Raw genomic sequence first — 16,790 nt, forward strand, 5'->3', positions numbered from 1 at the left:
CCTCCGCCCGCCTCGGCGCCGCCGCCCCGGCCGCGGCGCCGCCCCGGCCGCGCAGCGCCGCACGGGGGAGGCGGAGCGCCCCGGCCCGGCCCCGCAGCATGGAGGGCGTCGGGCGGCCCGCGCTGGCGGAGGACGCTGTGCGCTACCGCCTCTTCCCGGCGGCGGGCGGCGAGGCGGCGCTGCGGCGCTGCGCCGAGCGCGTCGTGCTGCGCTTCGCGCCGCTCCTCGCCGCCTACATCTGGCAGCGGGAGCCCTTCCGCCTGCGCTGCCTGCCGGCCCGCGGTGAGTACCGCGCCGCGGGGCCGCCGCCGCCCCTGGCCGCCGCTCACGCGCTCATCTCTCCTTCCTCCCTCCCCGGCCCGCGCAGGCGACACCCCGGCGCACATGGGCGGCACCACGCTCTTCGGGGACAGCGTGGAGGACGAGTGGTTCATCGTCTACCTCCTGCGGGAGATCACCAGGGAGTTCCCGGGGCTCGCCGCCAGGTAACGGCCGCAACGGCCGCCGCGCGCCGCGCCGCGTGAGGTAACGGCCGCGTGAGGTAACGGCCGCTCCTCCTCGCCCCTCGTGCAGCGTTCAGGACAACGACGGCGAGTTCCTGCTCATAGAGGCGGCCGATTTCCTGCCCAAGTGGCTGAACCCCGATAACAGCGACAACAGGGTGAGGCAGAAAGAGGGTTTTATTTTATTGTGTACTAATAACGTTCATGCAGAGCCCCCAGACCCGCCTCTGAATTTCTGTTGTTTTTCCCTTCTGATGAAAGTGTTACTGTCTGCCAGGTATTCTTTTACAAAGGAGAACTACACATCATTCCTCTACCAGAGACTGAGGGGAAGGAGTGGGAGCCACCTGTTTCCAGCCCAACCATCTCACAGGCATTAGCGTTTTTATCCACCCGCTCAGAGGAGAGTCTGGCTGCAGTACCCATTAGAACAGCGGTGTATAAACGTATCAGTGGGTACGTGGATGTTTACAGTGTTCTGCTGGTAACTGTTGGTTCTTCACTTTTGGGAGTACTTTCTTGCTGGTGCTCGTTTTTTCCTATTAACTGTGATTTAACGTTGCTTCCTTTCCTGAAGTCACTGGCTAACAGTGTACTAGCAGTGACTTCCACAGTCAGCACAGTGAAAGAAGCTTTGTAGCTGGACCTATTAGTGCAATTCACAGTGTTTTTTTTTTTTTTTATTGTGGAATATAGTTTTCCTCGCTGTATTTTTTAAAAGTCTTGTTTTGACATTCCAAGTGGCAAATTAGTTGGGTTTTTACCTTATTTCAGGATAACCTTTTGGCACTTGGCCCATTGTACTGACTAATATTAAAGTGAAAATAGAGACAGTAATTAAAAACAAGTGGTCTTTCAGTATACTTAATACCCTATGTTGCTGTTCTGTGTTACAGTTATCCTGAGAAAATTCAGACCTTATTTCACCGAGCCCATTGCTACCTGCCGGCAGGTATTGTGGCAGTGCTGAAGCAGCGCCCTTCGCTGGTGGCTGCAGCAGTCCAGGCCTTTTACCTGCGAGATCCCGTGGATTTGCGAGCGTGTCGTACTTTTAAAACTTTCCCTCCGGACAAGCGTGTGATGACTGTTGTAAGCAATGCTTCTAATTCAACTTGTTATCACTTAGTTAAGTTCTGATGCTGCTGGAAGTTCAGTAGTCAAGTTAGAGAAATGATTCCCTCTGATTTCCTCTTGGCACTAGCTGTGAATTTCCGATTGATTTTATTCATATCTCTGCTGCCTTCAGACTGACATGGCTGGGCTTGTGACACATCTTTGTCAAACATATGTCAACTTTTACATACCATCTTAAGGATTGTCTGTAAAATGGGTGCTTTAAATTAAAACCCGGATGAGATGGTTAGAAAGTTTATGCCAGTGTAGAATGTAGTCCCACTGGAGTCAGGGTTTTTTTCTTTTACTCTGTGTTTTCAGGTTACTTTCACAAAGTGTTTGTATGCACAGTTAGTGCAGCAGAAGTTTGTTCCAGACAGACGCAGTGGATATACGCTGCCCCTGCCATCTGACCCTCGATACAAAGCGCATGAACTGGGCATGAAACTGGTAATTATTTTTATGCATCATGTACTTAGTCTGTTTAGTTTGTTTAGAGGGGTCAAAGAAATGACTCTGTTTTCAGGTTGTCTGCTTCTACAAGAAAATATGAGCAAATTGGCAATTACCATTTCTCTAGAAATGTATTCTGGGAGTATACCAACTCCCAGAGGAGTTGTAGGAGTGGTAGACCAACCTTGGAAGTCAGCCGTATCTTGCTTGTCTGGAAGTGGGAATCTTTCTACAGCAATTGTGGATCATACTGAGTGGGCAGTCAACTTTGGTGTCTGTTTCATAAATGGCAGCTTCAGGAGCTCAGTAGTAGTGTGTTCTTTATGCAGTTGTTAATAGTGAACTTAAATCTGTCACATCCTGAGAACCTGCCTTTGTTGCCCTCTCTTACAGGCTCATGGCTTTGAGATTTTGTGCTCTAAATGTAAAGTTTCTCCTGCTTCCAAGACAAGCGTCTTAAGCGGTCCCTTGTGGGAGAGATTCCTCAGCAGCCTGAAGGAAAAAAACTATTTCAAGGTGAGGCAGTGTGTGTGTGATATGTAATTTAGGAAAGAAAAAAGCACCTTTAGCTCTCCAACCTCAATAAGGGAGGAATGTAATGCTTCTCTCTGTAGAAAGTGAATGAGTATCTCTGAGAAACAGGTACAGGTCATTCCCGTTTAAAATTTAATTAATTTCCTTTTGAAATTAAAAAGGAAAAAGCAGGTTTTGGGGATTAACTCCTGTCTCTAACAAAAGAAGGACTGCAGTTGAACAGGGAAAAACAAAATACAGTTTTGTATAATGGTTTTCAGTATGCCATTAGAATTAAATGCTCTTTATGTGAGAGAGCAACTGGAGTGTATGGAGCTCAGCATAGGGGAGAACAAAGTGCGAGTCAAGAGCCTGGGGGTGAGGATTAAAAAGCAGACCAACAAGGGCAGCATGGTCGTGGGAGTTTACTACAGGCCTCCTGACCAGGGAGAGGAAGTGGATGAGGTCTCTACAGGCAGCTCCAAGAATCCTCATGATCCCAGGCCCTGGTCCTTATGGGGGACTTCAACCACTCTGATGTCTGCTGGAATAATCACACAGCTAGGAACAAGCAGTCTAGGAGGTTCCTGCAGAACATTGCAGAGTCTAGTTGGAGGCCTGTAGCTAGCGGTGTCCCCCAGGGGTCAGTCCTTGGTCCAGTCCTGTTCAATTTATTCATCAATGACCTGGATGAAGGCACAGAGTGCTCCCTCAGCAAGTTTGCTGATGATACCAAACTGGGAGGAGTAGCCGATACCCCAGAGGGCTGCGCTGCCATCCAGAGGGACCTGGACAGACTGGACAACTGGGCGGTGAAAAACCTCATGCAATTCAACAAGGCCAAGTGCAAGGTCCTGCACCTGGGGAGGAATAACCCCAGACACCAGTACAGGCTGGGAACCAACCTTCTGGAGAGCAGCTCTGCGGAGAAAGACCTGGGTGTCATGGTGGACGACAAGTTGACCATGAGGCAGCAGTGTGCTCTTGTGGCCAAGAAGGCCAATGGAATCCTGGGCTGCATTAAGAAGAGCGTCTCCAGCAGGTCGAGGGAAGTGATCCTGCCCCTCTACTCAGCCCTGGTGAGGCCGCATCTGGAGTACTGTGTCCAGTTCTGGGCTCCACAGTACAAGAGGGATGTGGAGCTTCTGGAGAGAGTCCAGCACAGGGCTACAAGGATGATCAGGGGCCTGGAACATCTGCCCTATGAGGAGAGGCTGAGGGAGCTGGGCCTGTTCAGCCTGGAGAAGAGAAGGCTGAGAGGGGATCTAATCAGTGTATATAAATACCTCAAGGGAGGGAGTGCAGAGGACAGTGATGGTCTCTTTTCAGCGGTGGCCACGGATAGGACTAGAGGAAATGGCCGGAAACTGAAACACCAAAAATTCCATAGGAACTTAAGGAAAAATTTCTTAACAGTGAGGGTGACAGAGCCCTGGAACAGGCTGCCCAGAGAGGTTGTGGAGTCTCCTTCTCTGGAGATCTTCAAAACCCGCTTGGATGCAGTCCTGTGCCATGTGCTCTAGGTGACCCTGTGTATGCAGGGGGGTTGGACTAGATGATCTCTAGAGGTCCCTTCCAACCCTAAGCATTCTATGATTCTGTGATAACTTCTTGATGCAGTTGGTTGATAAGCCAACAAGGGGAGGGACACTGACACTAACAGAGATGGTCTTGTGGGAAATGTGAGGGTTGGGGGCAGTCTTGGCTGCAGTGGCCATAAGATGTTAGAATTCAAGATCCTTGAAGAGGAAGCTGGACAAGAAGTAGGATTGCAACCGTGGACTTGGAGAGCTAACTTTGACCTCTTCAGGGAGCTCCTTGGAGGAATCCTGTGGGCAAGGGTCCTTGGTCCAAGAAGGCCAATGGGCTCCTGGCTGCATCAGGAGGAGCGTTGCCAGCAGGGCGAGGAAGGGGATCCTGCCTCTCTGCTCAGTATTGGAGTATTGGGGGCAGCTCTGGGCTCCCCAGGACAAGAGGGACATGGAGCTTCTAGAGAGGGCCCAGCGTAGGGCCACGAAGACGATGAAGGGACTGGAGCATATGTCGTGTGAGGAAAGGCTGAGCGAGCTGGGCCTGGTTAGCCTGGAGAAGGGAAGACCAAGATGATATTTGATCAACATGTTTAAGTACCTGAGGGGTGAATGTAGGGAGGATGGGGCCAGGCTCTTCTCTGTGGTGGCCAGTGACAGGACGAGGGGTAACAGCTACAAGCTGAAACATATGAAGTTTAATCTCCATATGAGGAAGAACTTCTTCCCTGTGAGGGTGACAGAGCCCTGGAACAGGCTGTCCAGAGAGGCTGTGGAGGCTCCTCCGGAGATCTTCAAACCCACCTGGACACCATCCAGTGCCCCGTGGCCTGGGTGTCCCTGCTGGAGCAGGGGGATTGGACTAGATGATCTCTAGAGGTCCCTTCCAACCTTAACCATTCTGTGATTTGAGGAAATATTCTTAAATTTCTGTGTTGAACAGCAGGTGGTTCACTTGAGCTCATGTAAGATTTTGGGAAAGGGGGTGTTAGGTCGTAGTGGGGAGCATGCATTTGACTACTGAAGTTGAAGTCTGTAGTGTGGCTAGGTTAACATCTTGTAGATATGGGGAAAACGGATTCTTTTTATAGTACTGCAATGTGACTTCTGGAGATAAAGACAAAATGCAAAGGATTCATTCATAAATCCAGTGCATGGTAACCTTTCCATCAGCTCCTTAAAACCCTGCTGTTGTGAGATCAGTGTTGTCTTTCCTTATTTTTAGTGTGAACCAAATGATGCTGCAGTCTCTGTCTCTAATTTGTATCTAACTTGGAGTATAATATAAGGAACAGGCCTAAGGTGCTTTCCAAGTGAATTATTTTGATTTTCACGGTGCTAAATTTCTTCGTAACTGATAGCTGTCATTATGAGTCCTGATTGTGAAAAGGCAGCATGATGCAGATTCATTCTTGTGACTTGTATCAAACAGGGAGAAATGGAAGGATCTGCTAAGTACAAGGAACTGCTACATAAGGCAGAAGATTACTTCCAGCATTCTGTTACCAAGCCAGAAAGGTAAAAGCTACTTTAAATTCATTGTTAATTATACACAATGCCTATAAAAACTTTTTCTAACACTTTTTGCTGTTCTTCTGCTTTAAATGGAAAAGCTTTTTTTCCGTTGTATGTTTAACATTGGTGCTTGGCTAGGGCAGACAACTAATAATTCCTCTAGAGTATTCTCTACCAGTAGAAGTTATTGCTTGAGTAACTGTTTATCTTGGTTCTGTAAAATATTAAGGTATTCCAAGTGGTTTAAGAGGTAACATAAAAGCATTATTCATTTGGCTGGTTGGCTACTAGAATTGTTTAAAAATTTCATTGAAAAGCAGTCCCAGTGAATGATAAATACAGAGTAAATCCATCTCTGTTGCTCAAGGCAGACAGCTGGCTGTAGATTTGTCCAAAAGATCAAATCCAAAAAAATAAATCAGTGTGAAAATATCCGAGTCTTTGCCAGCTTGTAATATCTGGACTGTTAGTTGCTTGAAGCCAGTTGTGCTGTTTGGAATCTGGCCATTCTAATGTTAATCAGGACAAAATAAATTTCAAAAACAAAGGAAGCAAATGAGAAATGTGCTTTGTAGGTATCAGCAAGGAATACAATAACTAACTATGCCTTGTTTTGGCTAATACTATCTACATAGCATGCTTTTACTTCCCCAAACTTTGCTTATCTTTTTGATGTGTTTTTGCACAGCAGAAATAATAAGACTTTGAGCCAAAACATGCATGTGGAGTGTGCAATGCCTTTGGCATTGTGATGCTAGTAAAAAAAAAAAATCAGTAAGCTGGCTTTGCTTTTTTATTATTATTATTTTTTATTATTTATAGCTCTGAATTGAGCCCAGGTGATGAAATTTTGACACTGTTGCAGACAACAACCTTTGATTTGAAGGAGTTTGAGAAAGAAGCAGCTTGTCTTCCTGCAGAGGATGGTGAGCAAGGGTAGACTCTGCAGCAAATGATTATTTGCTGGGAGGGAAGGGAAATATTCACATTCACCTATTTTGAAGATGTATATAAAGCAGTTTTTTGAAGCAGTAAAACAGTATGGACTCTGAGCATGAAAAACTAAGAATTTCAAAAGAAGCGAGTTGCAGAACGCTAACAATATTTGGAATCTTCTAAATTGGGTCTTGCAGGCTGACAGACTTGTGCACAATTAACAAGTATGTCCTATGCGCTTTTAGATGACAGCTGGCTGGAGATTTCACCAGATGAGCTAGACCAGATGTTGAAGGAGACAACAAATCAGTCCCATGCTTCCTCAAACGAGGAAGAGCAGAAGTATGACTTGGAAACAGTTGTTGAAAGCATGAAGGCTTTTGTATCAAAAGTCTCAACGCACGAAGGGGCAGAAATGCCATGGTAAGGTTATTTTTAAGTGTGTTGGTTGATATGGATTATGTTTTCATTCTGTTGCTGCCATTTTGGCACCTCTGTAATGCTGAATATCAGAATTTCCAAGAGTTCTTTTAAGCAGAGTCCTGAAACAAAAGTATGTATTTAGTGCTGAATATTTTCCTTTCCATGAAGGACTATGTACTGAGGCAGCTAAAATGCCTCTAGTGAGGCTGTAGGCAAATAAAAATGTAACTTAACTTAATGGAGCCAGACACTCTCAAATTAAGACTGGTGATTTTTATGATACAGTTGCATTTAGATCTCTTGTATGTATATATTTTGAATAGATAAATATACGTAGAAATATAAATAAAATATGAAAATATTTATAGATAAATACTTTGAATATATTATGCCTGTTTTTCTTATCACTGAAGCACACACTGTACACAGGGAAGCAGAAAAACAAATCACTCTGGAATTCTGTCATTAGTCCTGACAGTGGAGGGAAAGTGCTATCTGAAGGTACTTGATTATCCAGGCAAAATCAAACTGCAACTAAGTTAGTTGCTGGAGTTGAAAAAGGGTTTGTGAATGGTGAGTGAGCAGGCCCTCAATTTTAAAAACCGAAGAGTTATGTAGTAGCATATTGTCCACGTTCTGCTGCGTGAGCTATTTAAAATAAATAGGGATCTACTCAATGTATACTCTTGATCTGATTCTCTTAAGGTGCTTGTGTTCATGTTTGAAATATGCTGTAGGGTTTTGTAGCTTGAGGAAATCAATATGCCACTTGCTTCTTTGGCCTGTGTCAGCCTTATGCAAACATAAAATAAATATTTATTAAACATTATTTTTATATTTCAGGTCATCTGATGAAGCTCATGTTACCTTTGATGTTGAGTCTTTCACAAATGCGTTAGACAGAATTTTAGGTGAGATGGACTCAGTTAGTTGGCTTCTCTTGGCTTTCTGATTATCGTTTGGTACTGCACTGATTTCTTTGCCCTATATGTAGGGGGAGAAGACTCAGAAGAACTTGATTCTGATGATTTGGATGAAGAGGAGGAGCTCGAGTTCTCAGATGAGGATGATGAAGACTTAGATGTTGAAAATCAAAGTCAAGCACAGAAGGCGCCTAATAAAGATACGGGCAGTCTCAGGTCAATTATGAAGGAGATGGACCGTGAACTGGCACACACCAGTGTTGGCAGAAGTTTCACCACCCAAAAGAAAGCAGTAAGTAAAGTATCTTTTGAGTTGTAGCTTGCAGCAGAATCATTTTCTAAGAGTTTTAGTAGGAAAGAGGAAATATGCTCAAGTGGTTGTTCTGAGTGACAGGATTCACAACTTCGGTCCTCTGATCTTATGCTAATTAATTATTCTTTTAAAAAAATCCCATGTGCAAGTAAAACATGCTGGAATTGCACTTTTTTTTTCAAAAAAATAAAAAAGTTAATGTAGTTCTGTAATCAGTGTGCAACGTACTGAACTTTGGCTGCAGAACTGTTTAATTGTGTGGGGTTTTTTTTTTTGTTGTTTTTTTTAATGTTGTGGTTTGTCCTGTTTTACCCTCCTATACGACTTGTCGTGATAAAACTTACTCTTTGTGTTTATGCCAGGTGAGTTCTGCTAAGGCAACCATGTCTCAAAATGCTGGCCACGATTCTGAGGCTGAAGATACTGAGCTGACACCCGTTGATGTGGATATGAACCTTGTGGATAACCTGCTTGAATCCTATAGTGCTCAGGCTGGACTGGCAGGACCTGCTTCTAACATTTTACAGAGCATGGGGGTGCATTTACCTGATAATGCTGATCGTATATGTTCTAATAAGGAAGTGGAAAAATAACAGATTGTCTTAATTCCAATGACATGGCTGATTGGGAAAAGCAGCACAGAAAGAGTAGCAGTTTTGTGGAAGAAGAGACAAAAGGTTTGAATTTTAAGTTTTTTATACATTAGTTCCATGAGACTTTAAAAATACAAAGTTGATTTTTTTTTTCTGGAAAAGCTTGCTGTTTAGATACTGTCGTAGAGAGAAAGTGGATTTTTTTCTAGTGTTATCGTTTTTCAGTTTTCTGAAGACATGTTGTTACCACTAGAATGAAACTCATTCCCAAAGCTTGTCTTTAATATTAGAATTGACAGTCCCATTTGGCATATTTCAAAAGTGTCCTTTCTTCCATTACTAATAGGTTTCAATACCTAGAAATCAGTACAAATTTGGAAAACGTTACTGTGGCCGGGGGGAGATAGAGGAGTATTATATTATAGGAACAGTGTTCTCTTGTGGGTTTGGAGACACTGATTAACGCCAAATACTTAAATCGCTTTTCCAGAAGTATTAACGCTTCACAGTAAGAACATCTGATATTTGTTAGAAGAATTTGTTTTTTATTAATCACGACTATTTGAGGAATTATCAAATTTAATGTGTAAATATTGCTCTAAGTATTTTTTGGAAGTTATTTAAATAAAAACAGAAATACAACTTGATTGCAGGGGCTGTGTTTTCTTCAAAGGTATGAATAACTTCCCCAGTGAAATACCAGAAGTTCTTGGAATTGAAACACTTTCATAAGGCATTTCTTGAATTCCGTTATTGCTGAATGCTAGAATTGTGCCAGCAGTATACGAGCCCAGTCTGAACAGCTTTATTTTGTTTTAGTGAGAATGTAATTGGAAGTCGTTCAGCATGTTGTGTTCACATGGAGTGAAAAATCTTAAATCAGTTAAAGCTAAGTAGTAAATATTATTTCCCGGTTGGAGGTCCTAGCATTAACAAGGTAAACTTGAAATAAAATATATAGAAGTTCTTATTGTGCTTACCCGCCCAGTCTGGTTCCTACAAGTCTTCATTTTTGTTCCACCCAACAATTAATCAAGTGTCTTAATTTGTAGAAGAGACCCTAAGTGCTGAGTTTTTTGTATGTTTGTTTTCTACATTTTCAGTAAAGTAGTGTTCAATTAAAACCTAATCACTGATCCTGAAGACAGAGCTAACCACTTCAAATGGACTAACTGATTGCTAACGCTCTTAGTTTAAGTCTTAAGGATGAGAGTCTGTTTAGTTGGAATCTTTTTTTTTTTTTTTTTTTTTTTAATGTGTTAGCAATATTTTAAATGGAAAAGCAGAAAGTAGCAAAAGTTGTTTCCTTGTGGGACCTTGGGCATTTGTAGGACGGTGAGTGTTAGTATATAGCCATCATGCCAGCCAAGTTTGATAAATGCACCGAAAGCTCTTCAGAAGAGACACAATGTCTTAATTTCGGTGGAATTCATGAAGCCTGGGACAATTTCCATTGAAGGCTTTCTCACTTCTGTAGGGATCTGTGCCCCTGTTTTGTCAGAGGCTGTGGATGAAGGTGGGTGTTTTGTTTTGTTTTTACAGACGCAGAGTACCTTTAGCGATGCTTGCTCTAATACTGTAAAGATGGAGATTCTGTACGCGCATGAACATGGAGGGAGGAAATGTATGAAAGCCATTTTACCTCTATTATGGTCCTCTGTGGATGTGGTTGAAAGATATGTTGTCAACAGTCCAGGGGGAATATTGAAATATTGGAGAGAATCAGAGGAACTGCCAAAAGGTAGAAGGATGTTCAGTGAGTTTGGCCTGCTGGATAGTGAAGTGGACTATGGTTGGTCCAGAGATACCTACTGTGTAGCAGAAGTTCTCAAATTCTTAAATCTAGTAGGCAAAGATAATACCAGTTAGTGATAGGTAAACTTAAATATTGAAAAAGATGCCCATTTTAACAGAGAGGGTAAAGGTAATTAACACCGGTGCTGCTTAAAATGCTCCACGGATGAGTGGACTGGTTATTTTTCCAAAAATAACTCCAGTTTCAAGAACACAAACAGGTTTTGAGCTCTCCTGTGGCCTGCACTATGCGAAGGTCAGAATAGATCAAAGGACTCTTCTAGTGCAATATGTGGAGAGAACTTCGAAGCTAATGTTCAGAACAAAGCTGCTCTTTCTGGAGGCACTTCAGCTGCTCTTATTTATTGGACAATGGGACTTTTGCTTCAGTCAGACTGTTACTTCTGTGAGGCTGTACTTACTCCAACTATTTACATTTGTTTCGCAGCTACACAGCAGAGACCCTCAAGACTGCAGAATTAGTTACGACAGAATTTGCCATCTAAGAAGAAACACTTCCCTGTTGCCTCTTTCACTGCTTTGAAGTAACATACTAGACATTTCTGCTTTTAATTTTGAAAGAGATTATTTTTAGTGAAGGAAGCCTGATGGTATCAATTAGGGCTGACAAGTGTCGTGTGATTCCCTTTCAACAGTTTGCTGTCAAAGTTTCCATTTTATGCTCAATTTGTTTAGCTAGAACTGCATTCCAACCCACTTGGTTAATTTTGCTTGCTTGAGTATCTGCCTTTTGTACAGCCTAGCTTATTCTAGAACTTCTGACCCTTCCCAAAAATGCAGCTTTCTTGTTTGTGGCTTGGTCCCCTGGAGCTGCTGTTGTGAATGAGGCAGTTGTTGCCTGGTATATTGCAAGCAGGGAGACGAATAATAGATCTTTCAATAGTCTTCCAAGCACACCATCCAAACCAATCCCAGGACACAGCAGACCTTTAACTTGTTCAAACTGCTCTAAATACCTGGACAGTTTGGCTGCTGCTGGCTCTTTCCACCAGTCAGCTTTATGGAGCAGATAGGAGCCCAAGAAAGAGGGCCTTTCTTTTCTCTGTGTTAGTGGAGGGAGGACAGTTCACCTCGGAAGTCAGCAGCTCACAGGCTAGCCGTGTTTTCAGCATGAGTTATAACTCCTTTCTGATCTAAGAGGGGTAAACGTTGCCAAGCTGCCTTCCCTGCACCAGGATGACTGGTATTTAGCAAAGTTACTACATGGGGTTGGATGTGCATGCAAAGGCAGTTCAGTGTCAGTGATACAACCTGCTAGGTAAAGTCCCTGTGCTTAAATCTACCTCCTGCAGGAGAAAAAAAAAAAAAAAAAGCCTTCAGAATCCTTATGTGTAAGGGGATTCCCCCTCTTCAAGGGTCACCTCCCTGAGAACAATTTATTTGTGCCTTTCTTTGTAAAGTATAGGAGCAACAGTTACCTCCAGGGCACTTATTATTTGCAGTCTTGGGAGACTTGTTTTGGAGAATGTTTGCACAGCTCTTGCACAGCTGCTCGTGTGAGAAATCAGATTTTGGTTTCAATAGCAGCAGGAGTCAGCGTAGGCCTTTTGTACTGCTTCAGAATCCATGGGGACACTGCAAAGGGTACAGCAACAACTGCCCTCTTGCTGTTTACATGCAAGAACATCTGTTCTGGCAGGTCTATGATGGAAACTGAACTCTGTTTTCAACTTTGTTCTATTCCAAGCAAATATCATCATGAGTAAGAAGGCAGTTGTGGTTCTCCACTTAAACAACCGAATCGGGAGCTTCTTATGTGTTGTGTTTTTCAAGAATACGAAAAATTAGGGGTTTAGAAGCCTAAAACAACAGTTTAGTCCATGTGTGGCAAGTGGGTGTCTAAGCCATCCCCAAGATACCACTTCCTGAGCACAGGCTTCCTACTAGCAGTCTGTAGGTGCTGATGGTATAATTAACTACTAAATTAAAAAATAATTAAGCGACCAGTAGATGTAGGAAAACAAGCTATGCTTCTAGACTAGGAAACTGACTGCAGTGAAATGGAAACAGTTATCAACAGCCTACAGGTTTCTGATGTAAAACTGTAGCTAAAAAGCCAAGTACTCTATAGAGATAGAAGAAGATCCCATTGTGCAGTATTCCTGTGTGGAATGTGCGTGGGATCATGGTTTAGAATAGAGCCTGTGCTTAAGCAGGTCACCCCTTTCATGTATAATGTTTTATAAGGATTCAGAAGATCACACGAAGATGGGAAGTGAAGAGCAAAGCTCACACGAAGGTAAATCTCAGCTAAACAAAATAAGCAGGCTGCTACCACTGCTGTAGGTAGGGGCAGAAAGTGGTATTTCCAGTAAAGACATTTTAAATACAATGTGGGAAGAGGAGCAATGAAATCATGTGGTTGCAATGGTGTTAATCTAAACTAGTTCCATTACATCTTTTTTTCAATTACGAGGGTAGTCAACCTACCTGCAGTTGCAAGGCTACACAGATACAGGGTTGATGGAGGATTAAACATGTCTTGGCCCATTTTTTATTTTAGTTTATTTTTCAGAAATTTGCTGAAAAATTCCTCAGATCATTATTGCATACTCCTTATGCATGTGGAGATGTGTTTTTTTTCACTAGTAAAAACTTGCTCTTGCTATATCTTGCTAATATTAGTTGCTATAAAAATTAGGTTCTTGTTATCTACAGATCAGTATTAGTGAATTTTGTGTGTGGTTTTGACTTGATTCCTGTAATCACACAAATCAGCCAGCAGCATTTTCAGAAAAAAAAAAAAAAAGCTACATAACTGCTCTTGTCCTTGTCCAACAAATGTGTTATGTAGCAGCCTGACTGCAGTGTCTTCCCTGCCATTTATGATTTTGCAGCCTCCCATTCTTTAAAAGGTCTTGTTGAGATTGTTAGCTTATTAATAAGTGGTGATATGAGAAGAAGTACCAGTGGAGAAGCGTCTTCCATCAGCATTTTGTGTTCTTATGCTAACACTATTGTTAGGAAATCGGTGCAGCTTTGTGTTCCTGTGTTCCGTCTCCTATTTCAGGCAGCTGATGCCAACTTCAGTGTCTCCATCGTGAGCTGCACATCACCAAGTGGATCAATCAGATTGCCTACAAAATACTGTTAGTTTTTTTTTTTCTTTTTTTTTTTAAGCAGCGAGTTGCATAATTTCCAGTGTGGAACCTAGCACCTTTTCCTAAGAAAAGGAGGGTTGGAGGTGCTTAGTTGTTTCCAGGTCTATGTGCTATCACATGAATGACATCAGGGAGCATTTTTCTCTGATACAGTTGCTTGGACTTGTGTTGCTAACTTGAAAAGTGAATGAGTTTTAAATGGACACTGGAGCCCGGGACTGCTGAATTCATTTCAGCAGTGCTTCAGACTAAAGCACTGAAATAATATGTGTGTAATTAGCTGTTCAACAACACAGGTCTTGCAGCTGCCAGGGCTGACCTGCTTCTGGTTCCCTGAAAAATGGCTTTAGCACAGTCACATCGTCAGGGCATTCCCTGAATTGCTCATGTTCTCTCAGGCTGAACATTAGATTCAGTGTGTGTCTGTGGTATCTCGAAACACGCTTCAACGTGAAACAAGCATTCAGTCATCCACACTATTTCTAAGAAAGGCTTTTCTGAGCAACCCCACTCAGCGATGGACAAGTTGTGTCATGTGGCTTGGTTACTTCAATCCTCTGCTGGCACTTGTGGGAGGTAAATGTAACTTTTATGCCCTACTGCTTTTGGCCAGTAGGTGGATTGCTGCTCTGAACCTGCCTGCCTTTCTCTCTGTAAAGCTATTTCAAATTAATCCCATTGCTGTTATTATATTATGGCTGCCTGTGTCTCCTGCTGGCTGGTAATACTTGCACAGTGTAAACAACAGGATAAACCCTAAACCCTGCACTCTCGGAAAACAGTGGAGTTCCTGAGATTTACACAAACCAAGAAGGATTACTTAATACATGTACTTTTGAGAAAAGAGTGGCTAAGTCCCTTTTCCTTGTCTGCTATCTTTTACAAAGAAAGTAAGCAATCCTGCTGCATTTTGACAAAAAAAAAAAAAAAAGCATCTGTTGGGGAATTGCTTGTTTCTTCCTCCAGGTGAGCTGCCTTTGAGGACCAGGTTCTGTCCTGACTGCAGTGAGTTTTGCTCAGACTATGGCCAGATTCATAAGGCAAATTCAGGTGAGAACAATATTTCTCATGTCAGCTTTTTGTCCTGTTTTTATAGCTACTCCTCTTCTGTTAATGCCAGGAAAAAGACCACCATTATTCTTTTGCACCTAAGTCAAAAAGGTCTGGATTTAAGGAGCTTTAAAAACAGTTTAAAATTTGAGGCCCTTTAAAAGATTTGAGCAGTGCTTTGAAGTTATTATTGCCCTGAAAAACAGAATTTAAGTAGACTGAAAAGACTTTTTTTTTCCTAATTGATAATTAAAAAGAACATACAGACCTTTTAAATGATCTATGCTTCAAAAGATGAGTCACAAAGGAAGATTAGTACGAGTTAGCTTTGCTTTTCCTCTAACAACAAAGAAGAACAAAAGAGGGGGTGAATAATAAAATCTGAGGAAGCCTGGTATAGTACAGAATATGGGCCAAGACCTGCAATTCCCAGGGCAGCAGTAATGTTCCCAACTGGTGTGCCAGCTTGCCACAAACTGTGTCCCCAAATCATTTTGGTGCCACAACAGCCCAAGGTGACATTGTACCAAAACAGTTGCTTGTCAGTAGCGTAGAAGAGACTATTCTGAAAGGGGCTGATGTCAGTCAGTTCATATTCCTCTTCTAATAAGCCCTCACTGATCGTGTTGTGTGCCAACAAGGAAGTGGGAAGGGGCATGAGAAGCAGGAATATTGATTGGTATCCAACTCTTTTAATCTTCAACTGCAGACAAGGAGAAGAAAGAAATGAAGCTGAAAACAAGAGAATGGCAGATTGCAGAAATGAAAGAGAGAAAGAAAAACGTTGGGGAGTTAAAAAGACACGATGAGAAGAAAGCAGGAGGAACTACCACAGAGTGGCCTGAAGGAATCCCCTCTCTTACCTCCTAAAGTAAAATTAGCCTGAGGAAACAAAGCACGGCTCACAGGTGACAAAACCCTCATTTAACTTGCTGATCAGATGTTGTGACCCCAAATTGTTCACCTCCAATGAATGCCAGTGGTAACAGTCAATGATACGTTCCTGTTTCCCCTTCAAGTATCTTTACTGATGGCCTTGCAATCTTGGCACTTGAACTTTGCCAAGCAGGCACATCTGGTCAAATCAGCAGCAGATCAAACACCCTCGCATCTGTGTCTTAGCTTTCCTTGCCCCAGTGTCTAGAGAAGCGATCCCATTTCACTGATAAAACAAGACCAACACTCCAGGCAAGCTGCAGGCTGCTGGCACAAGGTAAGGAAGCGGTGTGGTGTCTTCCAGGAGTGTTCTCTGAGAAGTGCAGTCCTTTCTTGCAGCAGTTCCTCTTGCTCTTCTATTATTCGGGTACTTCTAACTGCTCGTGTGTAGGTTTTGCTCTTCCACTCCCTACCACGAGGCAGCTCTGTCCTCTCTTCCTTTGGAGGGAAGTTTCCCACTCCACCTCACTACTGGGAGAAGTGGGGCCTCCAGAGAAGTATTCAGCTATTCAGGTATGTCATAAGAATAAGAACTTATTTAGGATTTGCAAAAGATTAGCATGTTTTATATGAAACTGGAAAACTTGATGGGAAAAGGAACAGAAGGAAAGCATACAAACTGTGGCTTTTTGACTTCATTTTTTTTGATAGTTCTAAATCCGTATGAATGCTAACACTGAAAGGTCATGCTCCCATAGCTTTATTTTTTTTTTTAATCTGGAAAGAAAATGTACATTCAAGTATTCCTCCAAAACTTCTGGATGAGTAAACTGGAGAAAGGCGAGACAGGTCTGCCAGGAATCACCATTCTGGTGCTTCGTAGGCAATACCAGCAGCTGCTTTCAATGTGCTTGGTGCTCTGGGATGCAGAGTTCAGTTGTGCTCATTGCAACTCAGGGCATCTCAAAGGTGATCAGCTGTAGATGGGGTTGTCTGAGGATGATCAGGGTAGAAATGGCTTTGTAGGACTGTACCATCAGTGCAGTGCCATCCCCACTGAAACACAGATTTTATCTTCAGTAGCTTTGGCTTTTTTTTTTTTTTTTGTATTAAATTTTTGTTTAAAAAAACATT

At 42.8% G+C, this 16,790-nt stretch overlaps 1 protein-coding gene across 1 annotated transcript; it reads left to right on the forward strand.

The window, feature by feature from the left end:
* Positions 1 to 98: 98 nt before the first annotated feature.
* ECD (ecdysoneless cell cycle regulator) lies at positions 99 to 8,888 on the forward strand. Its single transcript, XM_088525231.1, has 13 exons — positions 99 to 282; positions 368 to 485; positions 574 to 661; positions 781 to 959; positions 1,400 to 1,592; positions 1,938 to 2,066; positions 2,463 to 2,585; positions 5,544 to 5,629; positions 6,449 to 6,552; positions 6,808 to 6,985; positions 7,829 to 7,896; positions 7,980 to 8,200; positions 8,584 to 8,888. The coding sequence occupies exons 1-13, from the start codon at positions 99 to 101 to the stop codon at positions 8,812 to 8,814; spliced, it is 1,902 nt and encodes a 633-aa protein (XP_088381357.1). The 3' UTR covers positions 8,815 to 8,888.
* Positions 8,889 to 16,790: the final 7,902 nt, after the last annotated feature.

Source organism: Tinamus guttatus, unplaced genomic scaffold, assembly GCF_059628265.1.
Source record: "Tinamus guttatus ecotype Peru unplaced genomic scaffold, ASM5962826v1 Tinamus_guttatus_pri_ptg000023l, whole genome shotgun sequence".
Taxonomy (NCBI): domain Eukaryota; kingdom Metazoa; phylum Chordata; class Aves; order Tinamiformes; family Tinamidae; genus Tinamus; species Tinamus guttatus.